Source organism: Fusarium falciforme, chromosome 12 (assembly GCF_026873545.1).
Source record: "Fusarium falciforme chromosome 12, complete sequence".
NCBI classification, from domain to species: Eukaryota; Fungi; Ascomycota; class Sordariomycetes; order Hypocreales; family Nectriaceae; genus Fusarium; species Fusarium falciforme.
In genome coordinates, this window is record NC_070555.1 from 1,329,181 (window position 1) to 1,349,175 (window position 19,995).

Consider the following 19,995-nt stretch of genomic DNA (forward strand, 5'->3'; position numbering starts at 1 on the left):
CCCCGGTAGAGGTGGCGGCTGCAGAATCTGTTGATGTAGACTCAGAGACAAACCCCGCTCCAGAAGCTTCACCCCCTGCATCCGTATCCCCTGACGAATTTGTTCTCTCCGCAGACGTACCTCCCCCCTGCACATTCGGGACCGAGGGCCCACTGTCAACTGGCTGGGCAGGATCAGATCCGAGGCTGGGCTTTTCCTTAACAAAGCATTGGTGGAGTGCCTTAGCAGTGACGGTTCTGGTTTCTATGGTCGTGATGTACTCTATGGGGACGTATTCGCGGGTGGTAGTGACATTGCGGTCAACTGTGACTGTGGTGGTGGCCTCGTCGTAGATAGTAGTAGTGTTACGGCAGTGACCTAAACTCGGACCAGTCAATGTCAGTCATCTGCCCTACAAAAGTAAGGGAGGGGTTCGGGTTGGCTGGGGTCGCTTGGGAGGTACCTTCGGTTTGATTGTTCACTGTTTCCACCTTGATTTGGGTGACGGTGACGTATTCTGGCGGAAGTCGCTGATTTTTATGTGAGTATGTTTGCATTGGGAGAAAATATTCCTTCTTCACAGAAACCTACCGTTGTCCCTTCGAACTCGTGTTTCCGGGTGACGTAGACGGTGGACTTGGGCGAGCGAACGACTTTGACTTTGTCCGTCTTTCCGCAAACAGAGATGGAATCGCCGCAAAATTCCATGGTTGTTCCTGTCATTGAGCTCAAAATAGTCGTGGCTAGAAGGGGCTTCTGCGCATCTACTGGGTCTGTCATGCACAAGGTCAGTAGATCAGTGACTTAGAGTACACTTGCAAAGCGGTATCCACGTGGAGAACGAGCTTACCACCAGATTCAGCTGCGACTAGCTTTGCCAGCCATGGCGTGGCAATGATAGCGGTAGGTAAAAGAAGAGTTGCCAGCATGTTGACAACCGTGCAAAGGTATCTGCGGGGAGAGCCTTGATGGGTGAGCAGAGTGATGGCTCGTCAATAAACTGCAGCTTTTATGATGGCAAGAGGTGACGGCTGTCCTCGTTTGGCTGGGCTAGTTGGGGGATGAACGGGGGACGCCATTATATGGAGGTACTGGAGTGTAAAACAGGGCTGAGATTTTCTCAGACGATCCTATGAGGAGTCGAGATCGTGCACAGCCCCTTGCTTCCCGCCTGTACTGGGCCTTAGCCCATAGCCCGTGTACACCCAGGCGTAGTGATTTGCCCCAACCGAATGAACGCTGATCCAATGTTCAGGTCAGGCTAGCAATACGGTAGCCCCTGGAACATGCCAGAAGACGTTGAGGGCCTCGATTATATCATACGTAGATGACGAAATGTCTTGGTAAATGACAGGGCGTACAGGCTTGACACGGAGTATCATTTGCCAGCTAAGTAAGGCCCAGATAAGGAACTGAAGGTGGCCCCAGCTGCATAAGTTGACGCAAGAGAAGATATCGGTGACCAGTTCGTAGGAGGTTGGCGAACAGCTCCCCCTCCTTCGCGTAACCAGGTTCTAGAATTTGTCTGATTGATTTCTTTGCTGCCAATTTTCTTTTTACGTGCCTTCTAGGTGCTGATAGTGGCTGGAGGATATGATATGTAGGGCCGCCGGGGGCATAAAATGGGGCTGGCTGGACGCCATTTTGTTGAGGTATCAGGTACCTGATACCAGCAGACCTGTTGAAGAGGATGTTCTCTTTTCAAGTAGTATGCTCACCCTTCATATCATAACTTCCAAGTTTTCTCTGCATATGTGGTAATGGCTTGAGTGGTGGCTGGCCGAACCTATGATTTCAAGCATGCAGAGAACCTCATGCGAAACCCTAACTTTCCACGGTCTGAACCATCAAATTCAGAGTCATGTCTCATGTCTTTCCTGAAGCACGTTGACTTCACCCTTCATTGGCTATGGCCTTCTTTGAATGGCATGCCTGTCTCTCTGACCGCTATATCCGTGGCAAAGAGTTGAGGAGAACATCGAGCTCACATGCAGGAGTAGTCTTCGAAACCTTACAAACACACAGTCACGAAGAGGGCAGCTGCCATGAGCTTTGAAACGATTCTTTTTGACGGAACAAGTATAAAGTTGAGCGTTTCCCTCGACTGAGAATTGGAATCCCTCACCACCTCAACAACCATCACAGACACTTCTCTCCTCTTTCATATTACCAACTCGCAACCTTCTTACCACTCTACTTCAACCAAAAGTCTTCCTCAAGACCAAAATCTACTCCCATCCATCATGTCTATAAGAATGCCCTCTCCCAACACTAGCTAATTCCATTGTTAACACCAGCTTTCAGGCTCCTCAGTTTCCCACGGACATTGACGCTGTTGGCGATGAGGACAAGACCGGTCACGGAGCCTCACGTTATGCTTACGGAGTACCTACACGCGAACTCACGATCCTGGCCACGGCATGCGACTGAACGAGGATGCAGTCCTGTCAGGTACTTTGCAGCCAACTTGAATGTCTGAGCTGGATAATTCGGCCTTGACATGGAACAGCAACAGAGAAGGGGCCTTGAAATGATGGGTCTATAAGAGGAACTATCGGCAAAGGCCTATTCACCTCAGTCCTTGGAGCTCGGATAGCCTGCGTAATCGGATCTCCAGCACTACGAGAAAGCGACCAAGAGTTCAACTCTTCCCTCACTCAGGTGTATCATCGGTATCATCAGCCCCCCAGTTGCAAAAGCCTTCTGCGGTTTCGGCGTACGTCTTGGCCTCAACGTCGTCGGGGCAACTTCTGAAGCAACTGAGAAAGACACCAAGGTTATTACTGAACTCGCGTTGGAGGTGCTAAACCTACTTGTTGGCCTCTGTATATACCGCGCAGAGGCAGGGGATGTCGTCGTTACACTTTTCAGGCTAGAGCAGCATGAGCTATGAGTCACAGGGTAAGCATGCGTGTGTGATACATACATCAATGTTCTCGAGACAACTGGCGACAGCTTCCTTGCTCTTGCATTCCGTGGAGGGTAGGTCTTGGGCAGACACCCAAGCAGTGGCGAGGAGGACAAGAATAAGGGACTTCATCGTGAGTAATTGAAGTGAATGGTATTGGCCTTGATGGTGAAAGGTGTGCTTCGGGTAAGGATACTTGAAAAAAGATGATGGGAAAAGCAACTGATATATGTCTGGGCTGATATGATGAAGACGCCGGTTTAGGCATGAGTAAAGCAGATAGAGTTTCGATTTCTCGCCGCTTGTGCCTGGCATGATATTCGATAACAGCACAGTTCAGGGCCGTCAAGGTATTCTAGGCCTTGGAGCCTTTAGCCACCATTCCTCAACACAATCGGTGCCTGAAGAGGCTGATGATGACGATACACGACACCTAGCACAGCCACCCACATGAATTCTAAAGCGAGTAGGCAGATAAAAGATCTTATTTGAAGTACGTGGGCATCGTCGTTTCTTTGACGGAAACCAGCTTATCAAACGTATTGAACCCCAGAATGGAGGCATAGGTAGGGTGATGAGAATGACTGCAAACCTCCTCCCGGCGAAGCGGCTTGGGAGACAGATTTGAGCCTTCCTCTCCTTCGAGCTTTGAGCGACGCCTTTAAACTCACCGGAATACTTCTCCTTTTCACATCAACACAATTCGCCTGAGGGGTTTCGCCAGGATGAGGACTTCTATCAACAGCCGACAAAGCCTGAAGCGGCCTTATTATGAACCTCCCACCACGTCACAGGAACACCCAGAAACGCGTCTCAAGCTTTCTATGCCAAACGATAAGTCATTTGACCTTTTTCAAGACCTTTTAGGAGTTCTGTATTTCCCTACTGGCGATGACACAGACTTGATCGGTTCACACATTCAGTCTTGGACATCATCGCAGCTCACACACCAATACTCTGAAGATGGTCAAAGACTGCTGATGTATTATCTGGCTGAGGACGGTTAGTGGTGCTTTTTCGCACATTGTCTTTGCTTGTTACTTGTCTTTTGGAGCTTTATCATGAAGTAACGGCAATTATTATCCGTCTATGTCTTGTTTCGTCTGTTAGGGTTTAGCTGAATGATATCTTTGCGCATGAATCATGGTCGGTGTGCTCTGCATCCCTCCTAAGTTCCATTTGGGAAGCCGGTCATCATCCATTCGGGCGAATGGTTTAGTGGTATAATACTCCCTTAGCATGTTTCTTCAGAAGAACTTGTCTAGTCTGGGAGTGGTCCAGGGTTCGATTCCCTGTTCGTCCAAAGTTGGTGGTTTAATTCCACTGTTGTCCACAATTTTTGGCATTGGTGGCAGCTGAACTACCCTACACTGCCAGATGTTCTTTTTGCACATCAAAGTTATTGTGTAGCCCGGGGCCTAGACTCGTTCTGCATGACTTCCTGCATTGAGAAGAACTGAATTGTTAGGCAATGATATTTGGCCCTCCCTTTTTTGCCTTCAGTACGTTTGTGCAACTCATTGTTCTGCCTTGTCTCGGTTCTCGTGTGGCTGCTGTGATGCATCATTTTTTAGGCGCAACCACTTCCCCCATGTGGTATTCTCCCAACTGAACCCCGGCACCCTTCAATCGCACCCAGAACGCGTCAAACACGTGAATATCATGCATTTTTCTTCCTCTGCCAAGCCTCTCCCGTTACAACGCCTCGCGGTTAATTATTTGACGCGCTTGAGCTTGTCTCAAACGAAGAACAATGGGATCGGGCGTTACCCAATGGGGAAATAAAAGGCCCACTTTCAGCATGACAGACCCGTAAAAGGGACAGCTGTTCTCATTCGTCCAGGAGCGCCCCTGCACAGCCAGTCTCGACCTCACTCACAATCAATCACAACACATCAGCCTCACTCACCACGACCTGTCGATTGGCCTCCACACGCTCTCAGGCCCCCATCTCCATGGCCTTGTATCTCTCCATGGCTGCATAATCTACATCTCGTCACCATGCGTCGCGCCCTTAACTTGCGCCTCGCCCTCCAGGCCACCGCCATAAAGGTCTCGGCCAACCTGGTCGTCCAGCTCATCAAGCACTACAGCACCCCCGGCCAGTCCACCTTTGACTGGCAGCAGGTCCTTGAGTTTGCCATCTATGGCTTCATCGGCTCTCAGATCGGCAACATCATTCAGTTCGTCCTCGAGGACTGGTTCCCTACTGGCAGCTCCCAGCCTAGCGGCGAGGTGCTGCCTAGCATCCAAGGCGACGTGAAGCAGCTGGAAGAGAAGAAGGACGACGATACTGTGGTCCATGGAAAGAAGCGGTCATGCCTTAACCTCAGCCCTGACATAATATGGCGCAATATCCTGGCCAAGCTGGTACTCGACCAGACCATTGGCCTGGCCATCAGCGGCTCCGTCTTTCTCATCTGTACAAACATCGCCCGCGTACCGCACCCCAATCTGGTTTTCCTCGTCATCCGCGATAGGCTATGGCCTCTTGTCAAGGCGGGCTGGCATATCTGGCCACTGGTGGCCGTCTGCAACTTCCTCTGGGTCCCGGTACGATCGAGAGTGCTGGTAGCCGTGTGTGTGGGATTCGGGTGGAGCATATTCTTGAGCATCTTTGCTATGAGGAAGTGAGGAGAGTTTTGCGTTGTTACAGTTGGAGTTCCGGGGTTTGACGGGGTGATGCAAGCGACGCGAGTGCATGGCATCAACAGCAATTCTCTGCATTTTTCTTTGTATTGGAGTTGTATGGATTAGACAAGCAACAAGTTCTTTTGTCTCTTTAACAACGGAGGTGGCTGGCTATTATTGACGGTGTATCCGAGTCACGGAGTTGGTCATCTGTAGCTGGCTGAGGGTGCCCATAGGCGGAATCACAACAAGCGTTTATGAAAAAGGATACTCAAGCAGACCCTGGGTGCTGAAGCCTGAAAACTCCATGAAAACGTACCAGTGTCATCCATGGCTTGCTGCTAAGATAGCAAGAAAGAGTCCCTCTCAGGTGGAGGTCTCTACGCAGTTCCTAGTAGCTGGCTTTCCAGTCCAACCTTCTTGGAATGTGAATGCTTGGCTTGCTGGCCAAACGGAATCCATTTAGCAGTACGTACTCTATTCTCTCTCGGGTTATTGGCTATCTCGCCTGACGAACTGGGCCGATGCTCGCGATCGTCTGTTTCTTCCAACACAACAAAGTAACAACCAACCAAGAATAACGCCCTTTGACTTGTCCTTCACTAGCTCCCCACCATAAGGCGCTCTCTTTACACCGTGTGGCGTCCATGCCATCGTGAAAGGCCTGATCTGGGCGGGGTTGAGGTTGAAGTCGCCCCAACCTTCCTATTTGGGAACTTTGGGTTGACGCTCTTATTGTCCATATCTGCCAACCAAGAACTACAAAAGAGGGAGTATTCTCAGCTTGAAGCATCTAAAAACTCTTCAGCATATCAAAGAGAATTCATACCTTGAACCCAATCCCCGTTTGTTGAGATACAATCCCCACTGCCTATACAACCATGACGTCCTACACCAGCGACTGGTATCAGCCAGCTGAGACTACACCTCACAAATGCACACTCATGGCTTATCCTAACAACACTTGTGTCACTGGCGGAGACCTTCTACTGGCAGCCCAGAAGGAAGTCGTGTCCATCGCCAACGCCATTGCCGAGTTTGAACCTGTCACCCTCTTCGCCAGTCCAGACACCCTTGAGGAAGCCAAGGCTCTGGCAGGCAAAGGTGTCTCTGTCGTGAGCGAGTCCAAGACGAGCCATCTGTGGATTCGAGATTTTGGTCCCATCTTTGTCAAGTCGCGGGACGGAAAGACTGTCCGTGGTGTGAACTTCAACTTCAACTACTGGGGCGGCAAGCGCGGACCGTCCGGAGATGAGGCTATCGCGCCGATTGCGGCTCAGCAGATGACGGGTGCTGAGCCTCTGATCGTGCAGCTCGTTTCTGAGGGCGGTGGGATGGACATTGATGGGGAGGGTACTTTCATGGCGGCTGAGAGTGCGGTGCTTAACGAGAACCGTAACCCCGGCCGGAGCAGGGAAGACGTCGAGGCCGAGCTTTCGCGTGTTCTCGGCGTCAAGAAGTTCCTTTGGCTCTCCGGAGAGACAGATAAGGACACTACGGATTGCCACGTCGACGCCCTTGCTCGATTCGTTGGCTCAGGCAAGGTCGTCCTCAGCAAACCTTCACCAACGAACCCCGGACGATACGTCGAGGCGTACAACGACGCCAAGGCGAAGCTCACTGGTGCTACCGACGCCCAGGGGAGACCGATCGAACTGATTGATTGCATAGAGCCAGACTTGGGGAAGCTCGAGAACGTGGTCGACGGGGACATCATCGCCTCGTACGTCAACTTCCTTCCCGTCAACGGCGGTCTGATCATTCCCAAGTTTGGCCATGAGGAGAGGGATGCGGAGGCTTTGGAGCTGTTTCAGAAGCTGTACCCGGACCGCAAGGTGGTGCAGGTGTATATCAACGCTCTTCCCATTATTGGTGGTGGCATTCACTGCGCCACACAACAAGTGCCCGCTATGTATTAAGATTGAGGCGTTGCGTCGTATCTTCACTTTGATAGTTGCCTACATCGACCAGTTTGCACCACTTCCAGCAGGATTTCCCTGTTTCTAGTAAAGTCTTCCAGTAATGTGACGCCTCACATCATGCGATAGTAGTCACTGTATTGAATGGAATAACGGTCATTCTCTGTGAAGAGTGCCTCGACTCTTGAGACGAGGGCTTGTATATTTGTGAAAAAGACTGCGCTAAATACCAAGACTCCAACTGAACCAGAAGTAAAAGGCCAGCTCCGTGCCGTAACCGTATGTCCGAACATGATGGGTAGTAGTAGTACAAGTTGTCGACCCCTTTTAGTATGGTAGAAACTCGCTAATCTTGGGCAATGACATATCAGCCAGCTCGTCATCATGACCATCGTCCACCGCCCAGTGATCCTCTAGGATGTCGAGGGCCTTTTGCGTGTTGAGCAACCCAAGACATTTGGAAACGCCATGTAATAGATGCTGCACCCTTTCGCGATGAGGACCGAGGGCGTCACAGCCCGCAAAAAACAGCGGAGGTGTGAGAAGAGTTACGGGCGTGAGGCCGTCCCGAAGTGTCATCCGTTCAGCGCCCTCGAGAATGCGACGGACTAGGTCTTGGATTGTAGATGAAGACCTGGGTAAGTGACGAAGGCGCCGTTGAATAAGGAGTAAAGCTGTTAGCTGCCACACCTGATTCGATAACCGATACTCGTTCACCTCATGCGGTGAGAAGACGCGACCTCGTATGGAAAGAACTGGAGGTGGATTGGCTCGATCTCGGTCGATGATGCCCTGAAGATAGCTCAGAAGCCATGAAACCTCGGCATCTTCTGCGTCTGTGGCCTTGTTACTGCGATGCTGTAGCCGGGCAATCTCCTTGAACACGCCTAGTAGATCTCTTGTGCGCGCCAGGTACATGTCAATGTACACAGGTTCGCTATCAGAGGACTGCGTCGAGGGGGTAGGGATCGTTGTTTGTTCAGACACCAGATCACTGGCAGCGTGGCAAACTAGTGACTCGGTCATGTCGAACCAGCGCAACAAAAAGCGCAGCTCATCTGTCGGATTTTGTGAGAGGCCCTTGTCTTGGAGTCGAGAGATAAGCCCCCGAGCGCCCCGGAAGTGTATGCTCCATCGGTCACGGCTGGGATTGGCAGCAAAGACCTCGCAGACGAACAAGGTCCTTGCTGCAGCTAGCAGTGGCACGAGCTGTCGGTCGTCATCGCATTCAGAGAGCCTCTGGCATAGAGATCTTGAACTTAGGGCCTGGAAGCCTTCTATGATGAGACATTGTGCAGTCTGCTCGTCACTTGTCTTGCAGCTGGCCAGTTTGTGTACGGCGGCGAGGGCGACGATGCCCTGTAATAGAGCGTCGTTGAAGACGGCCATGGGAAGAATCAACTCGCATAGCTCATCGAATATTTGAGGATGAGGGGCGAGAGCTCTGACGGTTCGTTCTGTAAAATATTGAAGGCCGGACATGTGCAGGGGTGATAGGTGACTGAAGTATCCGACGGGAAGTGGTAGAGATAATTGTCGCCGCCGAGGAACCAGGTCATAGGTTTTAGCTGGACTTAACAGAGAGACTTCTGATGAGGTTGAGGAAGAGGTGTCATAGTTTTCTGTTTCCTTGGATAGGGTACTTGATGAGGGAGAGGAAGAAGGGGGAGGAGTAGAGACGGCGACAGCAGCCTGGCTTGGTTGAGGTGTGGAGGGAGAGACGTAGATGAAGTTATCCTGATTGATATCTAAGACCAGGGTTAGCTCAGTTCGTATAGATTGCTTGGATAGAAAGCACCTAGTCTCTGAACACTCAACTCACTCCGAGATAGACAATTGCCAAACGCAGAGCGATTGAAGGGTCTCCCGCCCCATCTCAGGTGAACCCCATACTCGCAAGCTACGCCGGCGCTCTTGCAGCGCTGACAGGTAGGCCTTTCCTCACTGCACTTCTTCTTGAAACGCTTGCACCGAGAGCATCCGACCCATGAACGACGCTGTGGAGGCATCACTTTTGAGGCAGAACAGAGGGAGAAGGTGGCTGGGGTGTTGACCAATGTATGTCTTATGTCACTGAGTTTGGAGAGACAAAAGGCGGGGAAATATATAGTCCCCACCGGAAGAAGCGGCGATAAGACCAAATTAGAGGCTAGTCCTGTATAGGAAGGACGGGGCGACAGTCTCGTGAGCTGGGGTTGGTCTGTTATCTACGAGATAGCAGCAAGCCAGCTGAGATAGCTGGCTTTGTGAAGAATTTTCGTGTCTTAGGTTATTGATACCCGTAGGGGGCCTGTCTCGAATTCATATAGGCCTGAATCCGCCCCTTTTTTGGCCTTTCCACTTGCTTCAAGCTTCATCAACGTTGAAGCTGATGAATGCGTCTCGGACACGCTTATCGCATCCCTGTCGCTAATGACAGGGTTGACCTATCCCAGGCTTTTCCTTTATCTTGGTGGTCCAATACACTACTGTCCTTCTCCTTCTCAACGAAGCTGCCAGTTGAATGACCACAGCATAACAATGATTGCCATACTCTCTGGCAGGCCTGACGAAGTGGTGGCGCTTCAGCTGGCACTGGCATAGGAATGTGTCGTCTCAGTCGCGTCACCCTTGACAGGAGTCGTTTCACAGCAGAGTCCGACTTGATGTGGTATTGCATGGCCGAGACATGAACGCCGTCGAGGTGCAAGTCTTCGAGTTCCTCGTAACCTAGAGAAAGGTAAAGCGATTTGCCCATCTCAGCGGCAATGACCCCTTGGCAGACCTTGTCTAGTTTGGCGAGATCGATGCCCCACCGAACTAGACGGCCTCCATGACCGCGTCTCCAGTACGCGGGATGTACGACGACCATCTCCATTGTAGCGAGACCCTGGAAGTACCTAAGATGATTTATAGGTATTCGTTGATGGAGACATGTGTGAACATAGGCTCAGGTTGTGACTCACTGTTCTTCCGCCGCCTCGCAGAGCTCGTCAAGCGCGTCGCAGTGGTCCTTGTCCATGTCTCTCATTGGGTTTTCCAGGAGTTCAGGATAAGGTGCTGATTGAATAAGTTAGACACCGGGGAGGAATGGAAAGTATGGGTATACACACCGCCATCATTTTGAAATGATCCTTTTCTGTTTGACCCAGGCGGGAGTTTCCAACAGGCCACACCGACAACCACCTCATCATGAGGTTTGGGTGTAGGCCAACCATTGTTGGGCGGTATGATTGCCTTGGTCTTTTTTCCTTCGTTGGGATCAAACTTGTCGGTGGCGACAAGGACGATGTGCTCGGGACTTTTGATGACAGCCGAGAACTCGTGGCGATACGAAAGGAGGGTATCTTGAGGAAACTTGGCATGACTTGGGCGCTCCCAGTCAAAGACGGGAGAATAGGGAAATCCAGAAGCAGCGACGATGCCGATGCGCGGGATATCGGCCGGCGAGGCAAGGCGCAAACGGCCGAGGGGAGGAGGACGAGAAGAAGGACCGGGAGAAGGAGCCATGGCTGGTTCAATGGGTAAAGATTCGATCTGAAGAAAAAAAAAAATGAAGCTCTCGTGAAATTCAAATAATGGGCCTGTTATTCGGATCATATGTCACGGAAGGCGCTTTGAATTGAGGCTCTGCGGAAAGGAAGATGGAAGGGAGTGTCTTACGATTGGCTGATGAAACATGCAGCCTGTTCAGACTCGCCGGTTGAGAGTGGGTTGTTAAAAGCAGGCTGTCACGTTCCAAAAAGCAGGCTCTGACTTGTCTCACCACAAACACACTCCTTTGTAATTTCATGACGCGTTGATGGTGTACCGCTGCGACATTACTCAACTCGCCGGTCAGCCCGAGTCCTGTCGACACTGGAACGTGTCCTTCTTCTTTCACCGTCGGAGACTTGGCAGTTGTGTAGCCGTTTGCAAGTCACCGGTCGGGGTAAGGCTCTCGTATCACCTACGCTACGCCGAGCATCGTCCCCGCTGAATAATTTCTAGTTGTAGGCCTCGATGCGATCCTCAGGGCTTGTTGCTCAAGCTTTATTCCAGCAGCACTCACCATGGTCAAAGAGGAGGACGACGTCTCCCCAATAGCCCAATTGGACGAGAGTCACAATGGCTCATGGCAATCGCTCGAGCCGTTCGAAGTTGGGCGCCCACCGGAAGAATGGGGCACGATCAGCTTTGACGATCTCGGCTTCAATTGGCCAGATCACCTGATACAGGATCAAAGCGACCACCAGCCTGCAGTAGCAGTATCACCCAACATCAACACAGCCCTGGACTACGCGCTGGTCAATGCATTACAGCCGAATGACGAGTCGCTTCCAGCCAAGCATGAAAATACACAAACTCCCAAGAGAGAAGCCGAAGAGCCGCCCGACTTGGCAGGGTTGGCACATGATTTTCGCCCTGAAGAATCGCGTCCGTCAGTCACTGTCCAATCACGCTCAGATTCAAGCATCAGCCGCGAAAGTAGCACCCCGAGTAGCACATTGAATCTCACGCCTGGCTCATCTTCAGCCAGTCATTGGACTTTTGCCCGCCATGGCTCAGAGAGTTTCCAGCCTGATCCCGCCCCTCATAATTTTCTATCAAGCACTTGGGGAATGGAGAGCCTTGATGCGCCAAGATCAGAGAACGAATCCCACACCGACTATTCACTTCTTTCGGCTGACACACGCACCGTCATGGGTAGTTATGACATCAGTCAGCAGGAGCTTGGAGAATCACCTTGGGCATGGTTGCGAGACACTGGCCTCACAGATGCCCAATCTGGAGTGGAGCCACTCATCAATGAGTCTAACAACTCCTTCCTATTTGTGCCTTTAGAACAGGCCATAGAGGCCTCACATTCTGCACCTGCTTCTACAACCAGTGGATCCTCCTTGTTAATCCCTGTGTGCTTACTACCGTCTCTCAATCAGGCTCCGCTGGGGATGCTCCCAGACTTAGGGACACATGATCGCCAGCAAGCTAAGCGCAAGCGTGATGAGGACGATGCGGAGAGCCGCACACAGACGAGAAAGGTTCGAGACATGGGGGCGTGTTTGAGATGCAGGATCTACAAGGAAAAGGTTCCACCCACCCGCCAAGACCTGTATGGATGGTCTGGTGACGCTGACCTCTCTGCAGTGCGACCTCAATGTGCCCTGTGGCCGTTGCGTCCAGGTTGCTGGAAGCGTAAAGCTGTTCAGGCAGCCCTGCCAAAGGGTTGATCTCACCGATGTCATTCCTTTCCGGACCGGAAACGCTCGTATGGGCCAAACAAACTCGGTGTTCCCGAAACTGCTATGGTCTGTCGAGAGCCCCAGCCGTACCACCTTCGTCACCCACTTCGTTGAAGGGGTTGACGTGGCTTTGCTCCCGAAGCTGAAGCTCATGTGTCGGAGGTTCTCCCCGACACATGACGATGTCTTGTTTGAACATTACGAGGACGCAGATGGCAAAGTTATGGTGGTTGCATGTCCCCCTGTCGCATGTGTAAGTAGACCTCCCAGACCAGCCTGAAGAGTATCGCTGAAAACAACCACCAGATTAATATCGCAACTCAAAGGACAAAGCGAGCACTTGAGGAATACATGCAAGAAATCTGGCCCTTTGCGGTAAGAGAGATGCTAGATACCTCGAAAGATGAGATTTACCGTCAAGGACTCGCTGAAGCAAACCGCCTTGCTTCTCTCAGTTCTGTGAGAAATTGTCCAAAAGCCGCCCGCTGCATGTCTGACCATGGTTAGAACCCGATCCCGATGCTCCAGAAAGCACTCGAGATCCTTGCCTGCGTCCATCTAAACTTTGATACTCCCATCCTGGTGGGCGATACACTCAGTGTGCCAATCTTGAGGGATAAGAGATCGCCCATTCAGGGGAGATACCCGGTCCCATCTGTATTGGATTTTCAACTAGACACGCTTTGCATCCATCACATGCAGAAGCTGATGAAAGCTGTGTCACGCGCTCTCAAAAAGGTCATCTTTTCTAAAGAAAGGCAGTCTCGCTGGTACGAGATTTTTCTAACAATTTTTGTACTACTCGTTTCGATAGAACAGGTCTACTTGATGCAATGCGAGTACCTGAGGGGCGCCAAAATCGCAACCGATGTGGGTTTCATATGCCTTGATACGTTGATCATGCACTGAGGCCCCCCATAGGGAGTCAATATTTTTGCTCAAGCCTCACCTGTTACCAATCATATGCTTGGCTTGTGGAGGGCGTCGGCCAAGTACCTTCTGTATCATTATCGATGCGTCATGAAGGGAACCCTTCCATTTTCATCCTCCTTCAATTTGAAGGATGAAGAATATGCACTTCTGGACACCGAGGCTATGAAGTACATTCGAAACACGGCTGCTCTGGTACGCGAAAGAGGTGCAGTCTTCCTGGCTTCTTCAACTTACTTGTTCATGCCTTCTGCTGACAAGGCTCGTTCAGAGGTGGAATTGAATGCCCTCAGGGATAGAGACCTTGACAACATTTCAGTGAAACCTTTGTCATGGATCTCTGAACTCTTTCTAGATTGAATCTAGAACACCTACTCATGCATTTTCACGCCGCGGAGAGGCACTGATTCAAGTTGTCCAGTGGCATTGCCATCCACACGACAGCAGGGCTGTATTTGTGATTTCAGACCTTTGGCAGCATTGCCAGCCCTTGGCAAGTGTCAGATGAAACGCTGAGAATCATCTGACCGTGGAATTGCATATTAGAAAAAGCTCACACCTCCTCGTACACTACCAATTGGCATTGTCTTAGCTGACAGATAACAGCAAGCCACTATGAGCAGGCTCTGCCCCGTTACATCATCAAATCAGCCGATGGCTTATTGTAATTTCTGAGTAAAATGGATGTGTCAAGTCCGTGTAGTGTTATTTGCATTGGGATTGAAAACCTAGAACTTGTTTTGGGGGGGGAGTCTTGGATTTTCAAGTTGCACATTCGAAGAGCCTCATTGCCACTTTGGAGGCTTAAAAACTCAGATACCTACGGGCAATATTCTGATAGACCATCTCTTCTACATCATTCAGTCTCATGTCGAGTTCGACCTTCTACTGCAACAGAATAGCAATGGACCTTCCTACCGGGTTCCCAGAACAGCTCAGGGGCCCCATGGCCTGGGATGCATCTGATTTTAGCCAGAACCCAGCGGCGTACACTCTGACACTGACTGAAAGTGACCTACTGGCAATCGAAAAAGCCGTCAACCACTTCAAGGGTAAGCTTATCTCACCATCCGGCTTCTCATCGGCCACTGACTCTTGTCTTTTAGGCCTTGGCCTTCCGCGAGGCTCCGTGGATCGGTCCAATTTTCCCCTCCCTGAGGATCTCACCATGAAACTCCGGCAGATCAATGATACCCTGAACAATGGACAGGGCTTTCAAGTCGTGCGCGGGATCGACCCCACCTCTTACAGTGAGGAAGAACACATCCTCATCTTTGCTGGCATCTGTGCCCATGTGGCTACCCACCGAAACTGGTTCATCGGTATGTTGATCAAAGTTACCAGGCATCAAGGAAATGCTTCTAACAAAGATTGAAAGATCATCTCCGGCATGAAAGACAGGACGATGTGGCTGGCGTCAACTTGCGCCCGCCGGAGTTGCCAGTCTCCATGGTATGAGTCGACTTGAGAAGGCTGCATCGTGAACTGCTTAACTAACCTCTTGTCCATTGCAGAACTTCCACACTGATGTGGACTCGGGGCCTATTCTGGCACTTTTTATGGAGAAGAAGTCCAAATCTGGTGGCAACCAACACCTCTCGAGTTTCTGGACCATCTACAATTCCCTTGCCAGGGAGTCTCCTGAGGTCATCAGGGAGCTTGCATCCAGCTGGCACTGGGAAATGCCAGACAAAGAGAATCTTGGAGGACCCAACATCGTCCTGCCATCTCGGCCAATCATTGGTAAAGCGGATGGAAGAATGCAGATCAACTTTGCCAAGGCATATGTTGCTGGCGACCCCAAGTACCCTATGAACAAGGGCTCGCCATCCTTGTCCCCATCACAAGAGGCTGCTCTCAAGGTCCTCTCTGACACAGCAAGGAAGCACAGTCTTCAGCTTGATGCCAAAGCAGGCGATCTTGTTCTAGTCAACAACCTCTCCATCATGCACGCTAGAGACGCTTTTGTTGATGACGTAGTGTCTGGCGAGGTACGACATGTGCTCCGGCTCTGGCTTCAAGATCAGGACAGTTGGCCTGTGGCTTCTTCCCTTGGCTACATCGAGCCTAAGAAGGCGTGGCATGTTCCGGATAAGCATCAGTCGCTGCGTACACTGTCTGAATGGGTTCAGCTACCCCGACCCATCCGTGCGGTTGATGCAGCTGCATCGCAAAAGCATGCCTGAAATGAGTGGCTGTGTATGGAAATGGGTCATGCAGGTCGAGTTTGAGATCAAGGAGGAGGTTGTGGTTAGTCTTTTCGCGGCGGGGTGGAGGAGGTTGGCAGGATACTGGGAATAGAGGCTATACCCTGTTGCACTCCGTTCATTTTTCTTATGTATCGAGTATCTTTATCAGGCAGCTTTCCTTATTTAAACTTGTTTCTCTATCTAAGCCCCGAATATCACACCAAGCTGTAGAACAACAAGGCCGATACGCCCAAGAACAGTCAAAGCAAGCCGTAGCCTTCTCTTGCGCCTCTCTTTTGCGTCTCTCATCGTACCATCGAAGGGTTCGGAGGCTGTGTTGAAGCAGGCTGTTGTTGCCCCGACATCCTCCTTGTCATCGTAAGAGCCTTGCCGCTTGTGCTTTTGCTTGTGATCGGAGTGGATCTTTGACTCTTAGTCAGGAAGTCTTTGTCCAAGGTAAAACAGTCCCTCAAAGTAAGTGTATTGTGGCTTAAAGACTTGCGGAGGTGATATGACTTACAGGTGCTAGTAGGCGCCTGGAAAGGCGCTTTTGTCTGTGATATTTCAAGTAGATATACTTGACCCGGTGGAAATACCGCACTATATGGAATGTAACAAGGATAGTGACACTGGGTTTAATTGATACATATACAAGTCTTATATACAATAATGTTTGGCGGGTTGTGCTCGTTAAACTGGCCGGTCACCAGACTTTTCCTGCCTGGTTGGCAGGCTTGGCTTGGCCGGTTGAGGCTGCTAAATTTGCTGGCTAAGTTTTTTCCTTTGGTCAGTTACACAGGATCTTTTTGCCAGTTTGCATTTCTCAACTCGCCGGTCAAGCGTAAACGTCACAGGCAGGCAGATGGCGGGCCTCATTGAGGTCGGACCCTTCATAGCCGCAAATGTTTGGATGGGCTAGAGGCATTCCGTTTCCTTAAAATAGAATGAAGGGCATTATATCATGGAAGGCACTTGTACTAAATCCGGTCTCCGTAGATCGGATACTTTGTCTATTGGCTTACAACAGAAGTCCAGTGCGAGGAGGCTTCGTCTCACCACTAGGTAGAAACACCAACGATCTACTTTTGTTAGATGATTTTCTCTCTACTGACCCCTCGTCTTATCAGGCCTAATATCTTACTGGATGGCTAGATAAGTGGGCGACTGACATACATACCACAATTTAGCTCAATAGCATGTTCGTGAAGAGAAGGCCCCCTGAGGCCAGTCGAATATGATCAGTGGAGTACTAAGTGGACAGAGCCAACTTTCAATACAAGTCCATTGGTAAACATGATTCCACCTTGGTACGTTGTAGTTGCTTTGGGGCCAGACATGACTCACGGTTAACGGCTAGTAGGTAATGACAATAGGCAAGATGGCTGTTGATTAAGACACTGCAAACGCAAGGATACATTCTTCCCCAATAGCTCGTCACGAACCCAAGATCCCATCATGAGAATAGTCGTCCACGCATCATTAAAAATCAAGTGATCAACTTGCCGTGTACAATTCAGTTATGTCCTTGACCTCGTACTTCAACATCTCGTGGGTGATTGATGATACTATCAGAGAGCTCTTGCATCACGGCCAGCCGCATATTCCATCCATTGACTAACTAAGTGGCGCTGCTAGAATAAGCGAGGTATAAATTCCATCATATCCCTCGATACCAAAACCACTCCTCCCACTCCATTGCAGACAACGGCGAGTCCTTTACCACTACCACGTCGCTATCCACCCCACAAGGAGCCATTCCAACGACGATGTGCATCATTACACAGTACATCTTCTACTGCAGAAGATGCCTCCGTGTTATCACAACTCGCACAGGCTATCAATACTGCCCTCGACCGGGAGTCAAAGACCACTGCAGGATCGTGAACTGCACGGGGGCTAGATTTTTAAGCGAAGGGTATTGTTGGTACTGCACTGGTTACAACGGCGATCCGCAATTTATACAGGTTTGGAATCAGCTAATACAGTTTTGACCTTGGGTGTTTTCGTCATTGGTGGAACGCATGGGCTGAGAGACTCCACGTCAAGGGACTTGGGCTTGGCGGAGTGAGATCGAGACGTATGAACGCAACGCTGTTTGGCTAGTCTCGCCGACTAAGATGGCCTTCTTCCATATAGAAGGAATGTAGCCCATAGCCAATTCCGCCTACACAAACCTTCGGCCTGTTCGCACTCCCAACTCACCGGTCGATCCGATACGTGACTTGCAATCCGATTGGTTGAGCCCTGGTAGGCAGTCTTCAAGCGAAGGAACGCAAACCCCAGCTACGAGGCTGCAGCAGACCAATACTTGGTTAGTAGCCACCGACTTGAATGGCTATGCCAGAAAAGGAAATTATACGATGACTGGCTGGCAAACCCAAGACCTAGAACAAGAAGCCAGGGCGGCAGGCGGGTCGAAAAAAAACACCGCCAGTACCAGCACCAAAATTGTATGGGGAGAGCGGCGGTGATTTCCTCGACCCGGCTAGGCGGTAATCAAGGTGGCTAACGGTTCTCGTTGCCGCGAGTGTCGTTACAATCCACTAGTATTTCACTCACATTGTTAATCGAGGCCATCTTGTTCCCTGTAGCTCGCTTCTCGCGATTCTCTTTCGCGAGGCCAGCTATTCTGTGTGTGTGATGACCAAGCATGCGGCCAGAGCCCACTTTGGGCCCATCTTACGCCTCGTCTGACGGCCTTCGGGAAACCGTCATTGACCGAGCTTAAGAAGGAATATTACTAAACGCTTGGCATGGTCAGCAAGTCATAGAAGGAGTTAAACATATATAAGTATCAAGTGCAGCCTCCAGAAAGAATCCCCATATCTCAAGACTTCAACACCATCACCAGTCTCATCGTCCATCTTTATCCCACCATGTCTGGCCTCAAGTTTGATCCCGAGTACCTAAAGGCCATTGAGCCATTCATGAGTGGACCCCAGCCACCCCAACAGTCCAATGATATCTATGGCAGGCGGGCGACCATGAACATGATCATGACGGCGGCCAACGACTTTGCTCCTGCGCCGCCCGCTGTCCCGCAGACGGTCTATATCGTCAGGGGCCATGATGAAGTCGATATCAAAGTCACACGCTTCGCCACCGAGGCGGCTTCCAAGTCGGAAAGGCCGACACCTGCCGTGGTCTACTTACATGGCGGCGGCTTCTTCTCTAATAGCGTTGAAATCTTTACACCTCGGATCGCCCGCTATGCTCACGACTCTGACCTGCCATACTTTGCTGTGAGCTATTGATTGGCCCCCGAGCATCCCGCACCTTGCGCCATTGAGGATTGCTACGCGGTCATCAAGCACTTGTCAGAGTCCTCCCAAGAGTTCAACATCGACCCTACCAAGATCATTGTCCATGGAGATAGCGCTGGAGGAGGAGTTGCTGCTGGCGCCGCTCTGTTGGCTAGAGACCGCAAACTTGAACCTCCCCTGGCGAAGCAGATTCTGATTTATCCCATGCTCGATGACCGAACCAAAGTAAAAGATGACGATCCGAGTATCGAGCTTATGGTCTGGAAGCCGGATGCGAATGTTGTCGCCTGGGACGCTTATCTTAGCGAAGCTCGAAAGAATAGTGACATCTTGCCCTATGCAGTGCCGGCTAGAGCCGCCAGCCTGCGGGGTCTGCCGCCGACTTACATTGAGGTTGGAGCTCTGGATCTGTTTAGAGATGAAGACATTGAATATGCCTCTCGATTGGCTCGGGAGGATGTCGAGGTCGAGTTCCACCTTTGGCCTGGTCTGCCGCATGGGTTCGATGGCTTCCTGAATCTCAGCTGGTATGAAAGGGCCAAGGAGAGCCGCATGAGCGCCTTGAAGAGAGCTTGAGGGATTACTATGGTCACCCCTGCTGCACTTTATGTCGTTTCAAGGTCCACGCCGACAGGCTTTCACTTTCGACATCCCGTTGTTGTGATTGATACTTTTAGGTATCGAGGTATTCTTTATGCCCTTGAAATCTATTTAGACTTAGAAAATCACTCGTTAAATTCGCTGAAAACCCGGAAGGGGCACTTGGAATTGAACCCTTGACCTGGGTCGTCCAGATTGGAACTGTGAGCATGGCAAAGGTGCTGTTGCACCAATTCCTGAAAAAGAATACCTTCCGTTTTCCTCTGGTCATCCCGCAGAAGTGAAAGGCGGTCGTTGAGCAATTGACGATACTTCCCCATGCTAAACACCCTTAAGTATAACACCAAAAGCCAGTTGTCTCAGAGGTGGTTGCAA

General features: G+C 50.7%; 6 protein-coding genes and 1 pseudogene across 7 annotated transcripts, besides 1 other annotated feature; 5 read left to right on the forward strand and 2 right to left on the reverse strand.

Moving 5' to 3' along the window:
- Positions 1–2,632: 2,632 nt before the first annotated feature.
- NCS54_01419500 (Hypothetical protein) lies at positions 2,633–3,049 on the reverse strand (the record flags this gene model as incomplete). Its single annotated transcript, XM_053159355.1, has 3 exons — positions 2,906–3,049; positions 2,793–2,851; positions 2,633–2,738 (listed from the first exon to the last, which is right to left on the reverse strand). Exons 1-3 carry the CDS (start codon positions 3,017–3,019, stop codon positions 2,633–2,635), a joined length of 279 nt encoding a protein of 92 aa, XP_053015330.1. The 5' UTR covers positions 3,020–3,049.
- A 1,839-nt stretch (positions 3,050–4,888) lies between these two features.
- On the forward strand, positions 4,889–5,521 carry NCS54_01419600 (Hypothetical protein; the record flags this gene model as incomplete). The annotated part of the gene is made up of 1 exon (XM_053159356.1): positions 4,889–5,521. One exon carries the CDS (start codon positions 4,889–4,891, stop codon positions 5,519–5,521), a length of 633 nt encoding a protein of 210 aa, XP_053015331.1.
- An 878-nt stretch (positions 5,522–6,399) lies between these two features.
- On the forward strand, positions 6,400–7,437 carry NCS54_01419700 (Hypothetical protein; the record flags this gene model as incomplete). Its single annotated transcript, XM_053159357.1, has 1 exon — positions 6,400–7,437. The coding sequence occupies one exon, from the start codon at positions 6,400–6,402 to the stop codon at positions 7,435–7,437; it is 1,038 nt and encodes a 345-aa protein (XP_053015332.1).
- A 327-nt stretch (positions 7,438–7,764) lies between these two features.
- NCS54_01419800 (Zn(2)-C6 fungal-type domain-containing protein) lies at positions 7,765–10,926 on the reverse strand (the record flags this gene model as incomplete). The annotated part of the gene is made up of 5 exons (XM_053159358.1): positions 7,765–9,185; positions 9,236–9,401; positions 9,971–10,316; positions 10,383–10,476; positions 10,530–10,926. The coding sequence occupies 5 exons, from the start codon at positions 10,924–10,926 to the stop codon at positions 7,765–7,767; spliced, it is 2,424 nt and encodes an 807-aa protein (XP_053015333.1).
- A 1,439-nt stretch (positions 10,927–12,365) lies between these two features.
- NCS54_01419900 lies at positions 12,366–13,145 on the forward strand (annotated as a pseudogene). Its single transcript has 3 exons — positions 12,366–12,485; positions 12,544–12,891; positions 12,945–13,145.
- Positions 12,366–13,145: a sequence feature.
- A 1,327-nt stretch (positions 13,146–14,472) lies between these two features.
- NCS54_01420000 (TauD domain-containing protein) lies at positions 14,473–15,754 on the forward strand (the record flags this gene model as incomplete). The annotated part of the gene is made up of 4 exons (XM_053159359.1): positions 14,473–14,620; positions 14,675–14,904; positions 14,970–15,020; positions 15,083–15,754. The coding sequence occupies 4 exons, from the start codon at positions 14,473–14,475 to the stop codon at positions 15,752–15,754; spliced, it is 1,101 nt and encodes a 366-aa protein (XP_053015334.1).
- Positions 15,755–18,633: 2,879 nt separating this feature from the next.
- On the forward strand, positions 18,634–19,596 carry NCS54_01420100 (Abhydrolase-3 domain-containing protein; the record flags this gene model as incomplete). The annotated part of the gene is made up of 2 exons (XM_053159360.1): positions 18,634–18,999; positions 19,069–19,596. 2 exons carry the CDS (start codon positions 18,634–18,636, stop codon positions 19,594–19,596), a joined length of 894 nt encoding a protein of 297 aa, XP_053015335.1.
- Positions 19,597–19,995: the final 399 nt, after the last annotated feature.